The sequence below is a fragment of the Cyrtonyx montezumae genome, unplaced genomic scaffold (genome assembly GCF_038088225.1).
Source record: "Cyrtonyx montezumae isolate F1298 unplaced genomic scaffold, pur_monq_1.0 scaffold_0, whole genome shotgun sequence".
Lineage (NCBI taxonomy): Eukaryota > Metazoa > Chordata > Aves > Galliformes > Odontophoridae > Cyrtonyx > Cyrtonyx montezumae.
Window position 1 is genome coordinate 55,555,344 of NW_027071824.1, and position 19,241 is coordinate 55,574,584.

General features: G+C 33.2%; 1 protein-coding gene across 2 annotated transcripts in view; it reads left to right on the forward strand.

Annotated features, from left to right (window-relative positions):
- Positions 1-19,241, forward strand: part of ASCC3 (activating signal cointegrator 1 complex subunit 3) — a 263,322-nt gene that overhangs the window by 123,540 nt on the left and 120,541 nt on the right. For both annotated transcript variants that reach the window (XM_065735653.1, XM_065735658.1), the window contains exon 14: positions 7,160-7,294. In XM_065735653.1, the coding sequence (XP_065591725.1) occupies positions 7,160-7,294 (135 nt within the window). The remainder of the gene's footprint in view (positions 1-7,159; positions 7,295-19,241) is intronic.

A 19,241-nucleotide genomic window follows, 5' to 3' on the forward strand; every position in this document is an offset into this window, starting at 1 on the left:
ATCCTCATGAGCTATTGTTATATCACTAAGTGGAAATAGAAATAATACGTACAAACTGTTGTGCCTTCATTTAGAACTGGTAATCAAGCTATTCTGGTTTTCTGATGAACGCTTTTGATCAAGAACTACTAGTGAGCCATGTGTGTTGTTCTCATTAATATTTTGCATAAAGTATACTCTTTGTTCTGTAGCTGTTAGGCAGTAGAAGTTTAAACTGTGTCTTGGCAGTCAAGGGGAAATCACAGCACAAATGGTAAACAGTTTATTTCTTAGAATTAGGCTAAGCATTGGTGAGTTGTATTTAGTTTATCAGGTGACAGTTCTATTTAGTGAAGTGCTAAGGATGCCATTTTTAACCTAGGCAGAGGCAGTCAGCACTCCTTGGGGAGCAGCGAAGAAATTTCATTAGGAATTGAGTTTTGCAAAAGGTTTGGGGGAGACTACGTTCTGCCTTTCAGTGCATAGATTTATCAGTTGATCAGTGTCCCTAGGTGTTCACATTCAGGAGAAGTAATGCCAAAATCAAGAATTAGATACAAAAAAAAGAATGTGTTGTAAGGACTTCGCTGGGTAAAGTAAAATAATGTCTTGAAGATAAAATAAAGTATGTATTCCTATACTTGTATTAGCGTGACCAGCACTTCAATAACAAGGTGGTAAAGTGCCTGAAAGAGTCAACGTACTTCTCCCAAAAGGTGAATGCACCATTTAGGAGCTGCTATAAAAAATGCTGTTGTGAAAGTGACATTTCCCAGTAGGAAAAGTTACTATTGCTGTCCAGGGCAGAAGGATTTCTGAATTTCAGGTATCTGATTACAAATTTCTTAAATAATTTTAGACACTTCTGTTATGTATACATGTGGTGTGTTTCTTCTTTCTCGTCTAAGAGAATATGTGATGAGTTCTGATATTGTCTAGTTATGTGTCCCTGATAACATAGAAGTATTAGTTTTCATGGGTATTCAAGACTAACACACTTTTCAGTGCTACAGTAACTTGCAAACATGTTTCAGGGGAATTACAACCTTGAACATGTAGCACTAGGGAAATGCAAACACTTCCTGTGGTGAATTTTATATAAAGTCTTTGATAAGAATGGTCTATTTATTTAATGCTTTAAGAAAGTTCAGGGGAGATATCCTGGCTAGAAACATTTGTCTTTTCCTTCCTTTTTATATTTTTGTCATCTATAAGCTTTGGTTTTCAGAGAGCAGCAGCAGACGCTTTTAGCGCTAGAGCTATGTACACCAGAGCTAGCTTTGAACTGCAAACTACAGATCTAATTATACAGCTTGTAGCCGTGGAACTGCTTCTCTCTATTCTAAATTACTTTTTCTAACTTATTTGCATAATTTAATGCACAGAGATTTTCCATGGAAATAGAATATTCTCTGACACACTTAGGACAGGCTAAATTAACCTGTTAAAGTCTTACGTTGCTGTTTCACAATGTATTTGGTAAATGTTTGGGCTTTTTTTGTTGTTGTTTTATTTTATTTTATTTTATTTTTGTCTCTTTAAGAAAAACATGCAACAGGGTCTCATATGTAGCTAAGGCTGGTTCTTTATAAAATTTGGTGAAGTTACGGCTATTACAAGTAAACATAATCCATAAGATTGTGCACCTCTAATCAGCTAATAAAGCAGTTTTTTTAATCAGACTGGGTGTCTACCTCTCAATGATATTTTTTTTCCTTTGCAAGCTGTGCAATTATTTTAAATAAAAAATTTTAAGAGATGTTAATATGTGATCATAACATACATAAAAGTCATTTAATTCCACTGCACATTGTTAGTTTATGAAATTCACCTTCCACCTTTGGACTGGATGATCTTGTAGGTCTTTTCTGACCTTCATGATTCTATGAATTATTTTTTTAAAGAAAGCCAATAGTATGCATATGAGAATTAGATATCTTCTGTAAGAGCTGTAGAAAGTCTCTTGAGTGCAGGATGGTTATATCAGCATTGGTTTTGTTGTTGTTTGGTGCGTAACAAGTTCTTGTTTCCTCCTTGAGTGAATGATTGCTGTAATGTTAGAATCTTAGTGTCACGATGATTCTGTGAGAAGAAGACATGAAGAAAATGGAATATTGAATGTGCACAGTAGATACTGAATATTCTGAAGACTTTTATGTGTTAGGTTTCTTTTAGTTCCTCATGTAGTGCAAGATACTTAGCAAGCAAAGGAAATAGTAATGTATAATGACGTCTTCATTATAGAGGGTCAAAATAGTGTAATGGATACCATAAAAAATAATATAAAAAAAAGAGATGGTCTGTTGTGTAGGACAATGAGAATTTAGATTTTGTCTTTGCTTTTAATAGTATATGTGGTTTTACGCAAGCAGAAGTTGCTGAAATTAAAATCTTCAGAAGTACGTATTAAACAGGGCTTACAAATTTTGAGAACTAGGACATAGGAATTATTGATCTGATGAGAGTATTTAAAGCTTCAGCAGAGTTAATAGGAGGTCTGCTTTGAATTTAAGAAGTCATGTGCAGTAAACTGTATGATCTCACATATTAAGATCAGTCAGGGATTGCACTTAACTGTAGTTTCACTTGCAAAATGTGCACACAAGGAAACAATGTTATGTGCATCTTTTCTTGATTTGTGTAATCCAGCTTTCTTGTAATGATTAGCCTGTTATGGAATTGTTAATTTTGTCTTTGGAACGGAGTTTTGATCATTGTGGTTCATAAAACAAGGTGAAAATTAGATGAATTGATCATTATCTGCTTCACATACAAGTTATTGACATACAAGATAGCCGATAATGCTTAAACATAAAGAATAATAACTACTCATTGTATTGATTTAAGTCTGGCTTCCCAATTTAGCACTATCTCATGGTGTATATGTATTTTATCTACAGTCTAGGTGCAGTGTAGAGCCTGAATTGTAGCACAGCCAACTCATTCAGGTCAGAGTTAACAATTCCAGTTGTTGTTTTTTTTTCTAGGTTACTTCTGCCTATTATTATTCCTGTTCATGTACTTGAAACATCTTCCAGTCCTCTATTAGAGAAGCATGCTGCTTGTTTTGCAGTTATTGTGGAAATCACAGCATGGAATTGCACTTGGAGAGTCCCATTTAATTTCAGATTCTTGTAGGCAGAAGCTTTAGGAATTATTACAGCAGTTTTGCTAAGCAGTAATGAGAAAGGACATTCTTAGTTGTTTTTAGGTACAAAGGCTCCAACTATTTTTCCAGCATCATTAAAATTCACAACAGCGTGAAATACATATTTTCTTAGGTTTTAGAAAACAAGTTTTACCTTACGTTTTGAATATTGTAGCAGTTATCTTGATGTTAAAATGGTAATTGTCTTGTGAGCTTTAACTCAGCATTGCACAGTATGGTTTCATTGTTGGGGTTTTTTTTGCTTCGTTTTTCTTAAGTCTCTGTCCAACATGCTGAGCTGTATGTTGTTTTTTTTTTTTCTGCCAAGAATTCTCTTTTACAAGGAAATTTCAGTGGACTCTATGTTATGTTATTATTTATTAATGGATTTTGTTCTGTTCTACTACCTCTCATACCTGTGCTTTTATGTATCTGCATTTCTTGAGCTCTTACTTATCTTGCCTAGCATCTCAAGTAGAGAAGTACATATGCCAAATGCTGTATAAATTCTATATTGATGTATCTTTCATAGCACCTTTTTTGCTGCCTTTTAGATTAGTCTTCTAACATTTCAAAGAAAATCAAGGCACCAAACGTTGAAAAATGATTCAGATTCCTCTGAGACAAACTGATTATTATTTGAATGGTATACTTTGAAGTGTGTTAACTGAAAGTTCTTGTTAGAGTAGTGCTGTGTAATAATTTTGGAAATGTTCAGTGGCCAAGATTGAAATACACAAATATATATACCTTTATTGGTTTACATAATAATCTATAGAAAAAGTGTCACCTATTAGTTTTCATGCAGAAATTTAGATTAACTTGACCTTCTTATGTTTCTGAGTAATAAAAATTAGACATGAATGTTACTACTTTATCCACCACTGCACCATTGTGCTATTAGCATGTTTTCATCCTGAGAAAAGAACTGGATTATATCTGATCTGAAAGTGAGAAAGAGTTAAGGGCACTGAAGAAGCCTGAATAGTACAAAAGAAAAAAGAAAAAAGAAAAATAATAACAAAATTTCTAAGCCTTTGAAATAGTAATTCCTTATCTTTTTTGCTGTTGTTTATCATTGTCTAAGCAGGACTAGAACATGATAGTAACAGTTAAGAAAGACTGCCTGATTATGATTAGAACTAAGAGATGTTTTATTTGCACCTAGAATTCCAGGAATGGGCTTTATTCCCAAGTATTGCAGTTACTGCTTATTTACATAATTGTGAAGATTCCTCAGTTAAGGGCCTATTTTCTACTCTCATCTTTTCTGGGACTAGCATTCTGTTCTCTACTTAGTGTTACTGTGGTGACTTAGTTTTACCACATCTCATTTCCTGGTACTGCTTTTTTGCTCCTTTCTAAAAATAGTTCTAGCAACCAAAGTATTACATCTATAATGTATAATCTATAATGCTTTCTATACTGTAGTTTGTTTAGTTTGAATGTCCCAGTATTTCTCTGTATCTTGTTTAAACAATCCATAAAAAATTGCAACCTGATTAATTTAGAGGTTTGCTGGATATAAATACACTGTTGTGTGCAGAACTGCTTGTTATTTTTGACTGGCTTTATTAGTTCCTTTCCAACTTCAAAAGCATTCCTCTTTGCAGCTTTTCTTTGAGCTTTGTCCTTCTAGGAATAGAAGACCCACAAGCCTCAAAAATTCAGTCACACAAAACAAGCTAATAAAGTATAAAATCAATTGGATTTAAAACTGAAGGTTATGAATTGAGAATTCATTGAAGATGACTTGATGAACCTCTTAATGAAATGAATTTACTTTTCTCAGTAGTTGTGTATTTTTTTAGACTTTCTATAAAAAGAATTTGTAAAATGATAAATAGACAACTTTAAATAATTGATGAAGATGTGAAGATATGTTATGCACTATGATTTGTTATGCTGTAAGCCTCTTTTTGAAGAAATTTTCAAATGATTTTGCTATTAAGTATTTTAATTTAAACAAAATGATGATGCTTACCACGACATGTATGTGAGAATATTTTTACTCAGATGATAGCTAATAATTATAGAAATCACAATGTTACTGAAACGATCATGGACATAATTTATCAAAATTTATCAACTAAGCTAAAACAAGTAACATGCAATTTTCCCAGGTAGGAAATAGATATACAGCATTGTTTCTCTTTTTTCTCCTCCTTATGTTGTCACCTGTTTTCATTTTGATTATTTTAATGATAAATTTATAGTTTATATAAATTTGCAGCTACTTTGTACACTTTCATATAAAAATACACATAAATTGTATGTTTCTAATTAAATTATATATTTCTAAATGCAGAACAGAAGCAATAACATTTTAGTTTTGCCATTAAATATAGCTAACTCATTTGTTCATAATGTTTTACTTAAAAATAATTTATTAACTTGTCACAGGTTGATACAAGGATGTTGCTGCCAAAAGAAACAAATTAAAAGCACAAGGTTGTCTGTTATTTGGCATACCTGTCATTAAGTGCAACTGAAACTGACTTAAACTAGAACTGTAGTTCTACGATTGCACTGATTAAGGTTACTTGCTAGCCAGTCATTCAAACTTTTCCAAGTGGGAGTTTTAAGAATGCAAAAATTGTCATACAAAAATAAACCAAAGAGCTGTCTGATCAAATATGTGTTGTCAATTTATGCAGACAGTGAGCAACACAGAATTCTCAGGGGGAAAATGTTGAGTATTTTCTATAGCATACCTTTCCCAGCAGTGTTTGGCTGTCTGACATTCCAGGCTGCTTTTTGCACTATAATTAACTGGCATTTTAATCACTAGTAGGTATTCTCCAGCATTGACTAGCACAAAATAATTAAATTCCTATAAGGCATAATTGAACAAGTAGAAGAAAAAGCAGTCTTCATTTACTTTAGTTAAACCAATCACTCATATCTTTTTGTTGATTCTTCGTGATAGCTGGCAGGAATTCAGTCACTATGCAGACACACATACTTCTAGGATAGTGCATGTTGGTCTTACAGATGATTTTCCTTTTGAAGTCTTCTAGGGGGTTTGGAATCACTCAATCCTTCTTCCTATGGTTTAGACCATATTTTCTATGCTGTCTGTGTTTGACTGAATGAATGATCTCTAGTTTCCTGTAGAGAACAGTCTTTCTCCCCTTCCGTACCCATTAGAACCACTGTTCATCTTAAATATGGCTTGCAGTGAATCTTAATGTTATTCCAGTTTAAATTGGTTCATATACATTTCTAAAGAATAGTTATTAACATTTCTTTGTAACCACTGTATGTGATGGTAAATATAATAAGTGACCACAAGGTTCTCTGGATGATACATTAATGTAATTTCAAAATCTACTGTAGACAGGAGTTCAAATCTTTTCAAAAATGCTTTCTATTTTATTGTTAATTCTCCTTCTATAAATTTTTACATTTTTTATTATCTTTGTACTCAGTCCTCAGTTGGTACTTTTAGGGAAACATCCACTGTCTTTAAAATATCTTTATGAAAGATGGTATGGGATTTAAACCCACAGTAATATCTGTGAATTTAAAATTTGTGTCTGCATGTATATTTCGCATTTGATCTTATTTAATTTCATTCTTCTCTTTGATCACTAGTGTTTTGGAACTATAATATCCTCCAAAGGCTCTTTATAGTCAATTTTTGTTTCAACTGTCTTGCATAGTCAAATCGTACCATTAAATAACGCTTCTGTATTTGCTTTCCAGATCATTTATAATGTGTCAAATATCCCTTTTATTTTTCCTCAATAGCAATCTCTTCACTATTTGAAAAACAACTATTTCCAGCAATTGTTACCTATCTTTTAAAGAATTAAAAATGAAAACCTTATCAGTAGCTCTTGAAAAACATTATATATGATATAGTCAGGATCATTCTTTAATTTCTCTGCTGCTACTTTTTTTTCATCATTACGCCATGCACGTACCCATTTAATTTGTTCTTATAGTAGGGAATATTTTGTTATTGAAGTGTTTTCAGTATTTCAGATTTCAGTCATTTCTCATCAGCTCTGTTTTTTCTGTCTTAAGGTGATGGTGTTTGTTCATGCTAGAAATGCCACAGTCAAAACCGCTATGGCTCTTCGAGAAAAAGCAAAAAACAATGGTCATATTTGTCACTTCTTGTCACCTCAAGGATCAGATTACGGACAAGCTGAAAAACAGGTAAGTGAATAATTTATGTTGGTAATCTTTGCAATCCTAATGTTGCTTTTGTGGTACCATCCAAATGGGAATAAGTGCAGCATTTTTGAGTTTCTTAGAAAATGTGTTTTGCTTTGAAAGGAGCAGAGGAATTTCTGAATTAAATAGATGCAGAAAATAAAGAATAATGCCAAAGATGAATGAAGACAGTGAATGAAACAGTGCTGTTACTTAAAATTAGCTGAAATTTCACTGACACTGTTTGATTTCTCAAGTTTGTCATAGCACTGAGGATGGAGGCTACTTATCAGAAAGAATTGGGCAAATTAGAGGAGAATGATTTTGGTGCTCATGCGTCACAGTAATCTTTATGCGATCTCCAATTCAGGAAGGTCCTAAGCCACTGATTTTCAATGTCTTGGGAGAGTATGCATCTCCTTTGTTTTGCACTCTTTCCATAAACATTTGCTACTCTTCACCCTTTATGACAGAAAACTGTCCTGAGGTATTAACCTGACTTTATCAGTAAGTTTAACACCTTTCCTGAACTATCTGCTTCTCCTCATACATCGCCTAGTGATGGACAATCAAAAAGTAATTGTTCTAAGAGTGAGAAGTGGGAAGGACAAGGGATAAGCCCCCTTAATATGGTTTTGTATGACAAATTTGAAAGTATATTTTTATGCATTTTTACAGTTTTGTCTGTGCAAGAATTGTATTATTTGACCTTTCAAAAATTTTTCTAATGTAGTAACTTGATCTCCAGCAACTTCTTTGCATCCACTCAAGCAATATGCCTGTGTTTCTTCTGAGGAAAGATCTCCAAAACAATTCTTAATTTATTGTTATATATGACTTTTGCATTTGGGGATATATTATTTGAGGTAATGAGTCTTGTTAATATTCCCTGAAAGATAATGTTTTTCCTCTCTCCCCAACTAAATAACTACACATTAAAGAAAAATATACCTTTTCATTATAAAAATTTTAATCTATATGTAAGGCATCTTCTCTCACTGGTAAATATGTTGATAAAATTTTAAATACTTTCAGAATCCATGAATTAGGAATTGGTTAGATGGGGAGGAGGGGGCAGGGAGTTAGAATCTTTGTCTATTTGAGATGTAACAGATACACTACCGTATTTTATAACTCTGAAGAGAATGGGGGAGGTATTCACTCAAATCTATATATTATGAAAGGAGCAGAGACATTACAGTTAGTAAACTCAAATTTCTGTAATGAGGAAAAACTTAAAAATTAGAGAAGATTTTTAAAAATCATGATATCTGTGTTCTTTTTCAAGATACGTCTGATAACTAAGAAATATCTATAGGAATACACTAAATTATAAATTCATGTCCTTATCTTCCATAAATAGTATATTAAAAATTTCCTCTTTTTCTAGTGGCTGCTACTAACTGCTGCTTTTTAAAAATATCTTCAAAACTGAACCTGGAAATCTGGTATTTCTACTGTAACACTGAAAATTAGTGCTGAATCTCTTTTCCTTAGACTTTTTAGAACAAAATCTGAAACTCATATTTTATTAAAATAGTATTAGATTTTCAGTGCTAAAATGAAAAAAAAAAAAAAAAAAGAAAGATAAAATAAGCAATTGAAAATACCAGTATTTGTTTAGGCACTCAAAATTACTACTCATGAAGTTAGGAAAAATGTTGCTGTGGTTTCAGCGGTGCATCCTATGTGATGTTTCTGTCTTCAAGTATGAGGACTGCTCTGAAAGTAATGACTCCTATTTTGTTACGTTGTCCCATGACATCAGAGGCAGATGTTGGTGGTGATATGGCAGTAGAGGCTGGACCTTTCCACCAATATTCCATTATATTTTGTTGCCATATGACAGGTGGCAACAGAGGAGCAGTCTGACAGCATAGCATCTGACATGGAAGTACATGGGAAGCAAAGATGTGAAATTGAATTCCTCCATGCAGAAAAATTGTACCCATTGACATTCATCGCCTCTTCCTGAGCATTTATGGAGAGGAAACAGTGGATGTGAGCAGAGCGAGGTGGTGGGTCGTGAATTTCAGTAGCAGTGACAGCAACAGTGTGTCACTTCCACTGGCTCAGATTTTTACAAGCACAGCATTCAGGCTCTTGTTCATTGCTGATGAAAATGCATAGCTAATGGTGGTGAAAATGTAGCAAAACAGTTTTTTGTAGCTGAGAATCTTCTTTATCAAATACTGTTGTTGTGCTTTTCATATCTGTTGTAGTTTCCATGGAAATAAGTAGGAGACATTACTTCCAGAGTGACTGACATGTTTGTCCAACACACTGTATTTCAGTGAAAAGTACTCCTGTTTATTTCCTTACTCTTTTCATCTTGGTATTAAATCAATTATAAAACATGTTCTTATGTTACTAGGAATCAGATGAATGTCAGAGAGAAAAGTTAAGACTAAGTCTGTTTTGAATGCAAATTTGTGGTACCTGTGCCTGGACAATGAATTTTAAGGTAGCACTTGTAGTACAAATTAAGATTTATGGATAAATTGGCTTTATAGACTGGTTGGCTGCGTTTCTGAAATAACTTTTTTTTTTAGAATATTTATCCATCACAGAGAAATCTAGGGGAAACTGAGTAAACCAAGATAGTAAATTTGTCTATCTTCTCTCCTTCTATGTCCCGAAATGACTATATACTCCAATCCAAGCACCTATTTTAAATCAAATTTTGAATTCTTTAATAATGACTGTAGTTCAAAATATTGATCTGTGCAAAAGATTGTAGAAAAGCTGAGTTTACTTCAGAAGTTATTTATGGAAGTATTCTAATTTGGGGGATAAGGCACAATGGCTTTTATTATTAAAAGCAAGTGAATTCTTTTATATTTCATGGGATCCTTTAATCCTTTTCAAAACATTCTGCATGACTGTAATAGCATCTCACATACCATAATGTAGCCATAAATTATGGATTCATAGTTCTTATAAACAAGAGGGACTAACTATTGGGCTGTTGCAGCAAGGAGAGGGTTAGTCTTGTTTATCATAAGACAAGTGATAGGACCTGAGGAAACAGTCTCAAGTTGCACCAGGTGAGGTTTAGATTGAACATGAGAAAGAATTTCTTCACAGAAGAGAGTGGTCAAGCATTTGACTGGGTTGCCCAGGGAAGTGGTACAATCCCTCTCCCTGGAGGTACTTCAGAGATGTGTGAGCATGGCACTAAAGGGGGGTGGTATACTAATGTGTTTCAGTCCAACCCCTACAATTCTGTGATTGTGTGTGTGATTCTGTGATAGGTCAGGCCACTGGTTGCATTTGGTGATCCTGAATATTTTTTCAACTTAGATGGTTCCATGATTCTATGTTTACTGTGTAACATACAGAATTGAGCAAGGCCTGACTTTGTGTTTGAAATGCAGCAACTATTTCTAATGGACGTATAGTCTCATTAGAGTCTATATTATATAGAGTTATATTATATAGAGTCATTATTGAGACGTATAGTCTCAATAGATAAGTCTGCCTACTTCTCTACACCTAGGATCTCATGCTAGTTGTCACTGTTTCAGATTTTTCACTGTAAAAGTTCTTAATCATTTAAATAGTAACAAACTGATGTTAAGTGTAGGTCTCACAGTTGACTAATGGCAAATCAGACTTAATGGCAAATTTCTGATGTCCATGAGTTTTCACTGAAAAGACCATTGATGCATGATCTTCCTTAGACATTTGCTGTTGTCTGCTAGTGGGAGAAGAATACTGCACTACACATACTGCACTACGCAGTCTTTTGGTCTGACTTGGCACAGCTTTTCTTATGCATTACACAATAAGCTAAATATATATTATTCAATGAATCAAGGATTATAATTATAAATAAATGGTTTGTAAGAGCTTTTCAAGGTTCTTTTAAAAATCTATTCTGAAAACATAACCTAGATTTTTTTTGTTCCATGATACATTAAAGCTCAAAACCTCTAACTGTAAGTGAACCAAATAGCTCTGGAACTAACCTGTCCTCATAAGAATTAAATATTCCTTCAGTGTTTCTGATTTCCAAGTAGAGCCTTTAATCAACATGATCACATTGTAAACTTTTGATGATCAATACAAATGTGAAATATCCACAAGTCATATTAGATCTTTGAATAAACACATTAGGCATTCATCAAGTTTAAATTTATGGATGCAATTAATCTCTTTGATCATCATTGCCTAATTTTAATCTCCTTAGTACATGAAATTTGTTTTATACAGTACTAAATTCACAGTGCTCTGCCATATAAATGAAATTTCTGACAGAAGTCTAAATGTATTACATCATAGGTGTCTGATGGAGAGATTAATTTAGGCTTCATAATGACAATATCATGTTTTTCTGATAAGAGCTATCTTTTTTAGAGTGATGTTTACAGCCACAGATCCCAAAATTATCAGACTGAAAGCCATTCAGTCTTGCTGTTTCATTTGACATGAAATTTAGGAATGTGGGGCAGAGAACAGTCTAGATAATGTAATGAAAACTTTTATTTTGTATTCTGTATACAGCGTGCACTGTAGTCAGTGAAGAAGCATATTGAAATGCAGAGCAAAACATACAAGAGTATTGCCTGAATCATGCATTTTGTAGTTTAGGTACAACAGTGTCATGGTTTTATGATTTTTGTTACTGGTATTCCACATCATAACATCATGTAATGTATTGGGAGTTAAAGAGGTAATGCTCCAGCTCCGTGGATCATTGATAGTTTTGGGAATACCTGTCTCAGAAGAGAACTACATACCCCGGAGGACTTTGCATTGCTTTGCATTTTTCTGTTTTCTGCTCAGAGGGAAAGATAAAAGTTGTTTGCATGTCCTGAGACACAGATTCTTTCCCTTTTGGATCAACCCAGCTGTGGGTGCTTGCTAGCCATCTCACCTTCAACATTTAGCAGTTCAGTTTTTCAGACACTCTCTCTCATTTTATTTTATTTATTAGCTTCAATTCCAATTATATTGTGTTATTTTGCATTCCTGTATCTTATTCAGTAAATTAATTTTCCTCCTCATTGTTGCCACTGTTTTGTTTTTATGCCCATCTCCCTTTTCCTTTTTCCCTTTCCCCCTTCCTCTTTCCCAGGGCATGAGTCCATGGGTCCCCTGCCCCAGTCATCATGTAACCAGGCCTAACCAGTCTATAACCCATTGACAAACAAGTACAACTGAAGGCTACTTGAACATATACAGGAGGTGCAGAAAAAATAAAATAGTTATAAGTATTGTATGCTTTTCTGTCCTTTAAAATATGTAATCTGTTCTACTAATCCTCTTAATTAGTCAGATGTTTTTAAATTACTAGAAATGAATTTTTAGAGGACATTCATCAAATATTTGATGTGTAATCATTTATTTGACATCTAATTATTTCAGAGCAAATCCTCGTTTTGTTTTTGTTTTATTAATAACTTATCTAATATTTGATAAACCATTAAAGTAACTATAAAAATAAAATGAGGATCTGTATTCTAATAAATTCAGTAATATTAAATGTCAAACATATAGTTCTCTGTTTTATAATTACTATTTTTTTTTTTACTTTTGGAAAATGTTTGCTAATAATCTCTCAGAGAATGGAGTGAAACTCTTCATATTTCATTCACAGTATGTTGTATTCAGTAGTCCTATTAAAGGTCACAGGTAAAATGCATGTCATCCTGATAATTGAAAGGTTGAAAAACAATGTGTTCACTATAGTGCAGTCCTACTCTTTTGGAGAATACTGAGCTGTAGAATTTCATGTTAAGTGAGATTTAGTTGGATATTTAGGTTTGGAAAGGGCAGTTTACAGTTAAGTATATTCTTAACTTTGCATTTATTTTTGAAAGTCAAATCTCAACTGAATGAAGGAAAGCAGGCAAAACTCTTTAAAGTGGTGATTTTTTTCATTATTTTGGAATAACCTTACTCCAAATATATATATATATAAAATATGTATATATCTATAGGGTTAGCTACATTGAACTATCAGGACAATCTGCAGCTTGGTAATGATGATCTTGGTAGTCCTTTGTTCTATAGAGTAATACCATTAACGATAGGGGCAGTGTCCCTAGTGTTAATATATAAGTGCTGCTCTGTAAGTAATGCCTCCTATTTTTCACGTTGTCCCTCGACATCAGAAGCACATGTTGGTAATATGGCAGTAGAGGCTGGACCTTCCCACCAATATTCCATTACATTTTATTGCCGTGTGACAGATGGCAGCAGCGGAGCTGTCTGACAGGATGGCGTCTGACATGGAAGTGCATAGGAAGCAAAAGGGTGTCATTTAATTCCTCCATGTGGATGAAAATTGCACCCATTGACATTCATTGACTCTGAGCATTTACAGAGAGGAAACAAATGGATATGAGTGGGGTGGTGGGTGGTGGATCTCAGCAGCAGTGGTAGCAACAGTAGATGGTGCAGATTTTTACAAGCACAGCTCTTGTTCATTGCTGTTGAAAATGCATAGCTAATGGTGGTGAAAATGTTGCAAAACAGTTTTTTGTACCTGAGAATCTTTATTGAATACTCTTGTTGTGCTTTTAGTATCTGTTATAAATAGGAGACATTACTTTCAGAGTGGCCTACATATTTTGTGCTTCAGAGCCATGCTTCTGTTATGAACTGAAGTGTTAGCATAAATGCGTTCTAACCTATATATTTGTAAGAAAAATTTTATCTACATTGAAATCTTATATATTCAAATGGAAAATGCTGCATGCAAATATTGTTTCATGACTTTCAAAGGAGGGCTTTTTTCTTCTTTTTTAAAGAGAAGGTACACTCTTTATACTGATTTGTTTTATTATTGTACTCGAAAATATATTTCTTCATCAGTTTTAAACACAAATTTATACTTTCTGATGAATCTAGTTCAAAATTGTGTTATTTTAAAAAATGGGATTTTCAGTATTCTAAATAGATTTGGAGTATCTATTAAAAGGGATTTTTGTTCTTTAAAACTGTAATATTGTTGTTCCATGAACCCAATATTGTACAAACGTTAAGATTCAGCAGTATATTTTTTACCAGCAGATAGTAGGAATGCAGATTGCTGACTCAGCTATTAGAGCAATGTCATAGCTAAAAAATCACGTAGTTACAATGATTGGATGGTATTCAGGATTTACACTAATCTGTCTGTTTACCAGACTGTGTAAGTTACTTGCCTATATACATAGTCTTTACCACAAAAACAAAAATGAGAAAACAGGCCACAAGTGAAATGTTGCTTCAGATGTATTTGAGGTAGCAAGTTTTGTATTTATAAGTATTTTTATATATTTTTAAGAATTTTATCATGTGAATTGTATGATGAAGTTTTATTAGAACAAAATGATTCCATTTTAGCGGAATGTAGAGTTAGATCTTACATCCCTAATGATTATCTAGTCTAAACTCTTGCATAAGATTTCACCAAATTCCTTCTCGGAGTCTGTATTGCACTTTCTGTAGAGACATCTGTACTCAATTTAATACCTAAGGGAATGGGAAATTCCTCTTCTCTTACTAAATTTTTCTCTCTGCTTAAAAAGTTGTACATCATCTTTAGCTAGAATGTACCTAACTTCAGTTCCCACTGGATCATGTTTCGACTTTTAAATGATAAATTAAAATCTTCTCCTGCAGGAGAAGTTATTTTTTTATTTATCAACTTAATTAAGTCTTTTTAGACAATTTTGTTAAGCTTCACATTTGTACAGCAAGGCTGTGACAAAGTGTATAAAAGGCAAATTACCCCTACAAACACAGCCAATACCAAATTGTCACTTTTCCTTGGATCTTTGGGGTTGTTCTGTTTGTTTTCTGTGGAAAATAATAGCATAGACAAATACCTTTGCCTTGATAGCACAGGCAAGCTCTGATTTATATATTTTTTTCTTTTTATCAAGTATATCCGCTGCTCAGTTCAGGTAGAATGTATGGCTGGTCTACTAGAGAAAGAAAACAAACTTTTGATATTCCATATGCATTGGTTTTTTTTTTCCAAGAATTTACAGTAGGGTATACATAGCATTAGGATTATTAAATGTTTGTTTAGTTTATCAGTTTTATTCTTCCCTAATATAAAACCTTTGCCTCATTGTGAGAAAAATTCCTATACGCTGTATGCAGTGTACTGCAATTTTCTAGATTTTCTATTATGAATCAGAAAGTATTAATTATGTGGTGTAGACTAAATTCTGTTATGAAATTTAAATGCTTAATCTCTCCAAAAATCAGTCTAATTTTTGGATCAGATAAGCCAACAAATCTGAAATGCTTACTTGTCTTTTGAGCTCTGATAACTACAACACTAAGGTAACACGTAAGCCTGCTGACATCCGAAGAGATAAAATGGACATTTTTCCATTTTCCCTATTGACTTGATCATATATTCTGTTTTATCCATCATGAGCATCAACTTGGTATGCAACAATGATTGACTTCAGCCTGTTTATAGCAGGAAATCTGTCTCATGAATATTTGTTCTACTTCCAGAATCTGTGCTGTGTTTGTAATATAGCCCTAGAAGCAAAATGGGATAGCAGATATTCTTCTAGAACAATCTGTGAGGTTGTGAATACATCTGACAGAGGTGCTGATGTGTTTGTTCATGGAAGCACAAAAAGATGTTACATGATTTGTATGCAACTTTTTAGTAATTTTGGAGATTTTCAGGTTAAAATCAGCAATGGATTTAATCACTGTAAGTGTAAAATTTAGTGCCTTCTCTTACTAATGCTCCATGGAAACTTTGATAAGCTGCAGGATAATGTGTAGCCTATAGCATCTCCTTCCATTGTTGAGAAAATTTCCTATTAAATTCTAAATGCGCTTAGTAGGATCATTTGAAACTGTTGTCATATTTATGTTCTTATTAAGCTGCTTTCCTTAAATTAAATCTGCCACAGTCCCCCACAAGGTAATGTAGTATTTGCATTCAGTCTTAAGGTAAATACACATTCAAAATGTCTTCTTTATCTGTGCTTGTAAATGTAGAAACTGAACATTAAGTTTACATCATATTAAAACTGTGTCTATTTTTTTCTCTCTGGGACATGGGAATAATATTAGGCCAATAGATGTTCCTTTGTTGTCAGGCTTCGACTTTACTGACTGTGATGAGTAGTTAGTTATTTGATTGATTCTGCGGTTGCAGAAGTCTGCACAGTCTGTAGCCATGTATATTTTTGGCATAAATATTAATCTTACTGTAAAATTATCTTACTTCAAAATAAGTGAAGTTAGTAAGAGTATGTTATCTTCAACAATTTCTGTTCATTCTTAATGTCTCTTCCCTGTTAATTTGTGATCTCCTTGTCTTTCCTGAAATTATAACCTCATCTGGGAGCGTTGATAAAGAGAAAACCACATAACATCCTTTTATCCTTTAACTATGAAAAACCCCTTCAGTTAGCTGCTGGGATGTTTTAGCATGTAATTCAGGTCAACAAGAAAAAGATTGCTGAGAATTTCACAGTAGTTATTAATTTATCACTTTGATGGGTAAGATGATTTCAACTTGAAATCGACATCAGAATTATATATGGATATTGAATAGATATGCTAATAGTACATAAACATTTCAAAAGAAAATTTAAAAGCTATTTGGAAGGAAAAAAAATACTAATAATCCTGATATGATTGTTTTCATGTTCTTATGTTTCATGTTCTCAGCTTGACAGCATTCTTTCCTCTTCAACTATACAGCCCACTTAGACTCTAGAACAGATGTGATAGCAGCCTTTCAATATCTAAAGAGAGACAGTAAGAAAGGACAGACTCTTTGGCGGGGTTTGTTGTGACAGAACAAGGGGAGATGGAGATTTAGATTGGATATTAGAAAAATGTTCTTTACAATAAGGGTTGTGAGGCTCTGGTAGGGGTTGCCCAGAGATGTGGCACATGCCCTGTTCCTAAAGATATTCAACATCAGGCTGGACAGGGCTCTGATCAACCTGATCTAGCTGTAGATGTTCCTGTTCTCTGCGGGAGTCTTGGACTAGATGACCTTTAAGAGTCCCTTCTAATTTGATTTTTAATAGTATTTGCTTTCACAGTCTATAATGATGGACAGATGCGTTTTAGAAATACCTAACTTACCTTGGGTCTAAAAAGTTTTCTTTCTTTTATGTATTCTTCTGTGATTTAATGGGTTCAAAAACTGGCAATGTCTGTTCACTTGGAAACAGCGCTGCTAGAAGAAATTAGGAGATACAGTGTAGATTTTTTCTGTCCTAGTTCATACTTAGTCTTCTCTTGAAGAGCTTGTTCGACTCTGCTTTGACTGTTTTCTTCCACTTTCAATCCCCGAGGATTGGTTCAGGCAAGAATTATCTATTTATTTATTTATTTTCCATTTAAGAAATAAATAAAGGAAAAGACCCTATGGTCTTTCATTTTTTTCCACGATTTGCCAAGTTGGTTCTTGGCTGCAATATGTATGTTCACAGTGAGGTTGTAGACAGTGATCATATCAGGCACCTTTTCTTTATATAATGCACCAAACCATACTGACAAACAATTCTGGTTACGTGAAATTTGAGTTAGCCTTAAGTGGAACCTTATGCTGATTAGCTTTTAAAGAAACTGTGTCTAGTTAGAAATCCATTTATCTGGAAATACTGTAGCTACAAGAGTTTTATTTAGCAAGAGTAATATTTGAAAAGTTGACTGGTATTCATGGGGTTTCCACATTATGCCCTTACAGTAAATGCATCTTGTTGATGATCAGTTATACTTTGTATCTCATGATAATTGTATTTTTCTCAAATAGTAGGGATTTTTCAGTTACTGACACTCTGCTACAAACTACGTTTTATTTCTTTATAGGAACTTAACAGAAGTTTTCTAGGATCCAGTGAATTGTCTTAGATTTTACTTTTTCTTTAGAGTAATAGTTGACTAGTAAAGGATTATTGCAACGTCTCCAGGTACTGTTCTTTAGGACTGTGAAGTACATTACACACTTTTAAATACATTTTAAAAAACATTGCTTTTAAGATGCAGGGCATCACAGAATGCACTTTGTAATTGTCTTTCTGGAAGCAAAGTTCATAACAAAACCTATAGTCCATGATTATCCTGTACGATAAACCAATATTACTTGATATTTTTCTGTCAGAATATTAGTCTTAACTGACGATGGGATTTCTACACTCTTAGGATTCTTGTGGATTTATTCATGTTGTAAGATATACATAAAGAGGTTTCCTTCAGAATGATTTCTTAATGAAATTGAAATGTCCAATCTGAGATAACTGAATTATCTAAATTATCTTAGTCTAGTGAAAAAGCATTTTCATTAACACCTTATTTGATGGTTTTCCATAATGTAGTGGTAGTTTCCATCTGACTCTGTTTCTATAAAGAAATTATTAGAATAAGTGCAATTAATTAAATTCACCTGTTGCATGAAAAGTTATATTCACTTACCCACTGATAGGTTTCCTTCTGTCACAGTAGAACACAATATTAAACATAATATATTTTTCCATGATATATTTAGATACTTGATTCATTATTTTTATTTAGGAAAAAATATTTTCTTAGCAGATGGAAAAAAATACTTAATTTTACTGCGGTTCTTGATTTCATTAATTTTGAAAATAAGACAGCTTCTTAAGTAGTTTAATTTTATTATGATTTGGTGTCATTATTTTGCTATATATTCTCAGTGTTTCAGTTGTCATCTTTTTTCCTTTTCCAGATCCCCCAAATACCACAGTTTTGGTAAATTAGTTTGAACTTTTTTGTTTCTTTTAAAATGAACGACATCTACTTAAAATGAATTTTGAAATAATATGAAGAGAATGAGTGCACATTATAAAGATAAATAAATAAATTACTAAAAGAACAATTAGAAACAGCCATTAACAGGAGAGAACTGGACTTGTTCCACTGTCTGCTCATACCACATACTGACAGCAGGACATACTTTGGAGTAAAAACAAAATAGATATGCAATTAAGCATGCCTTAAA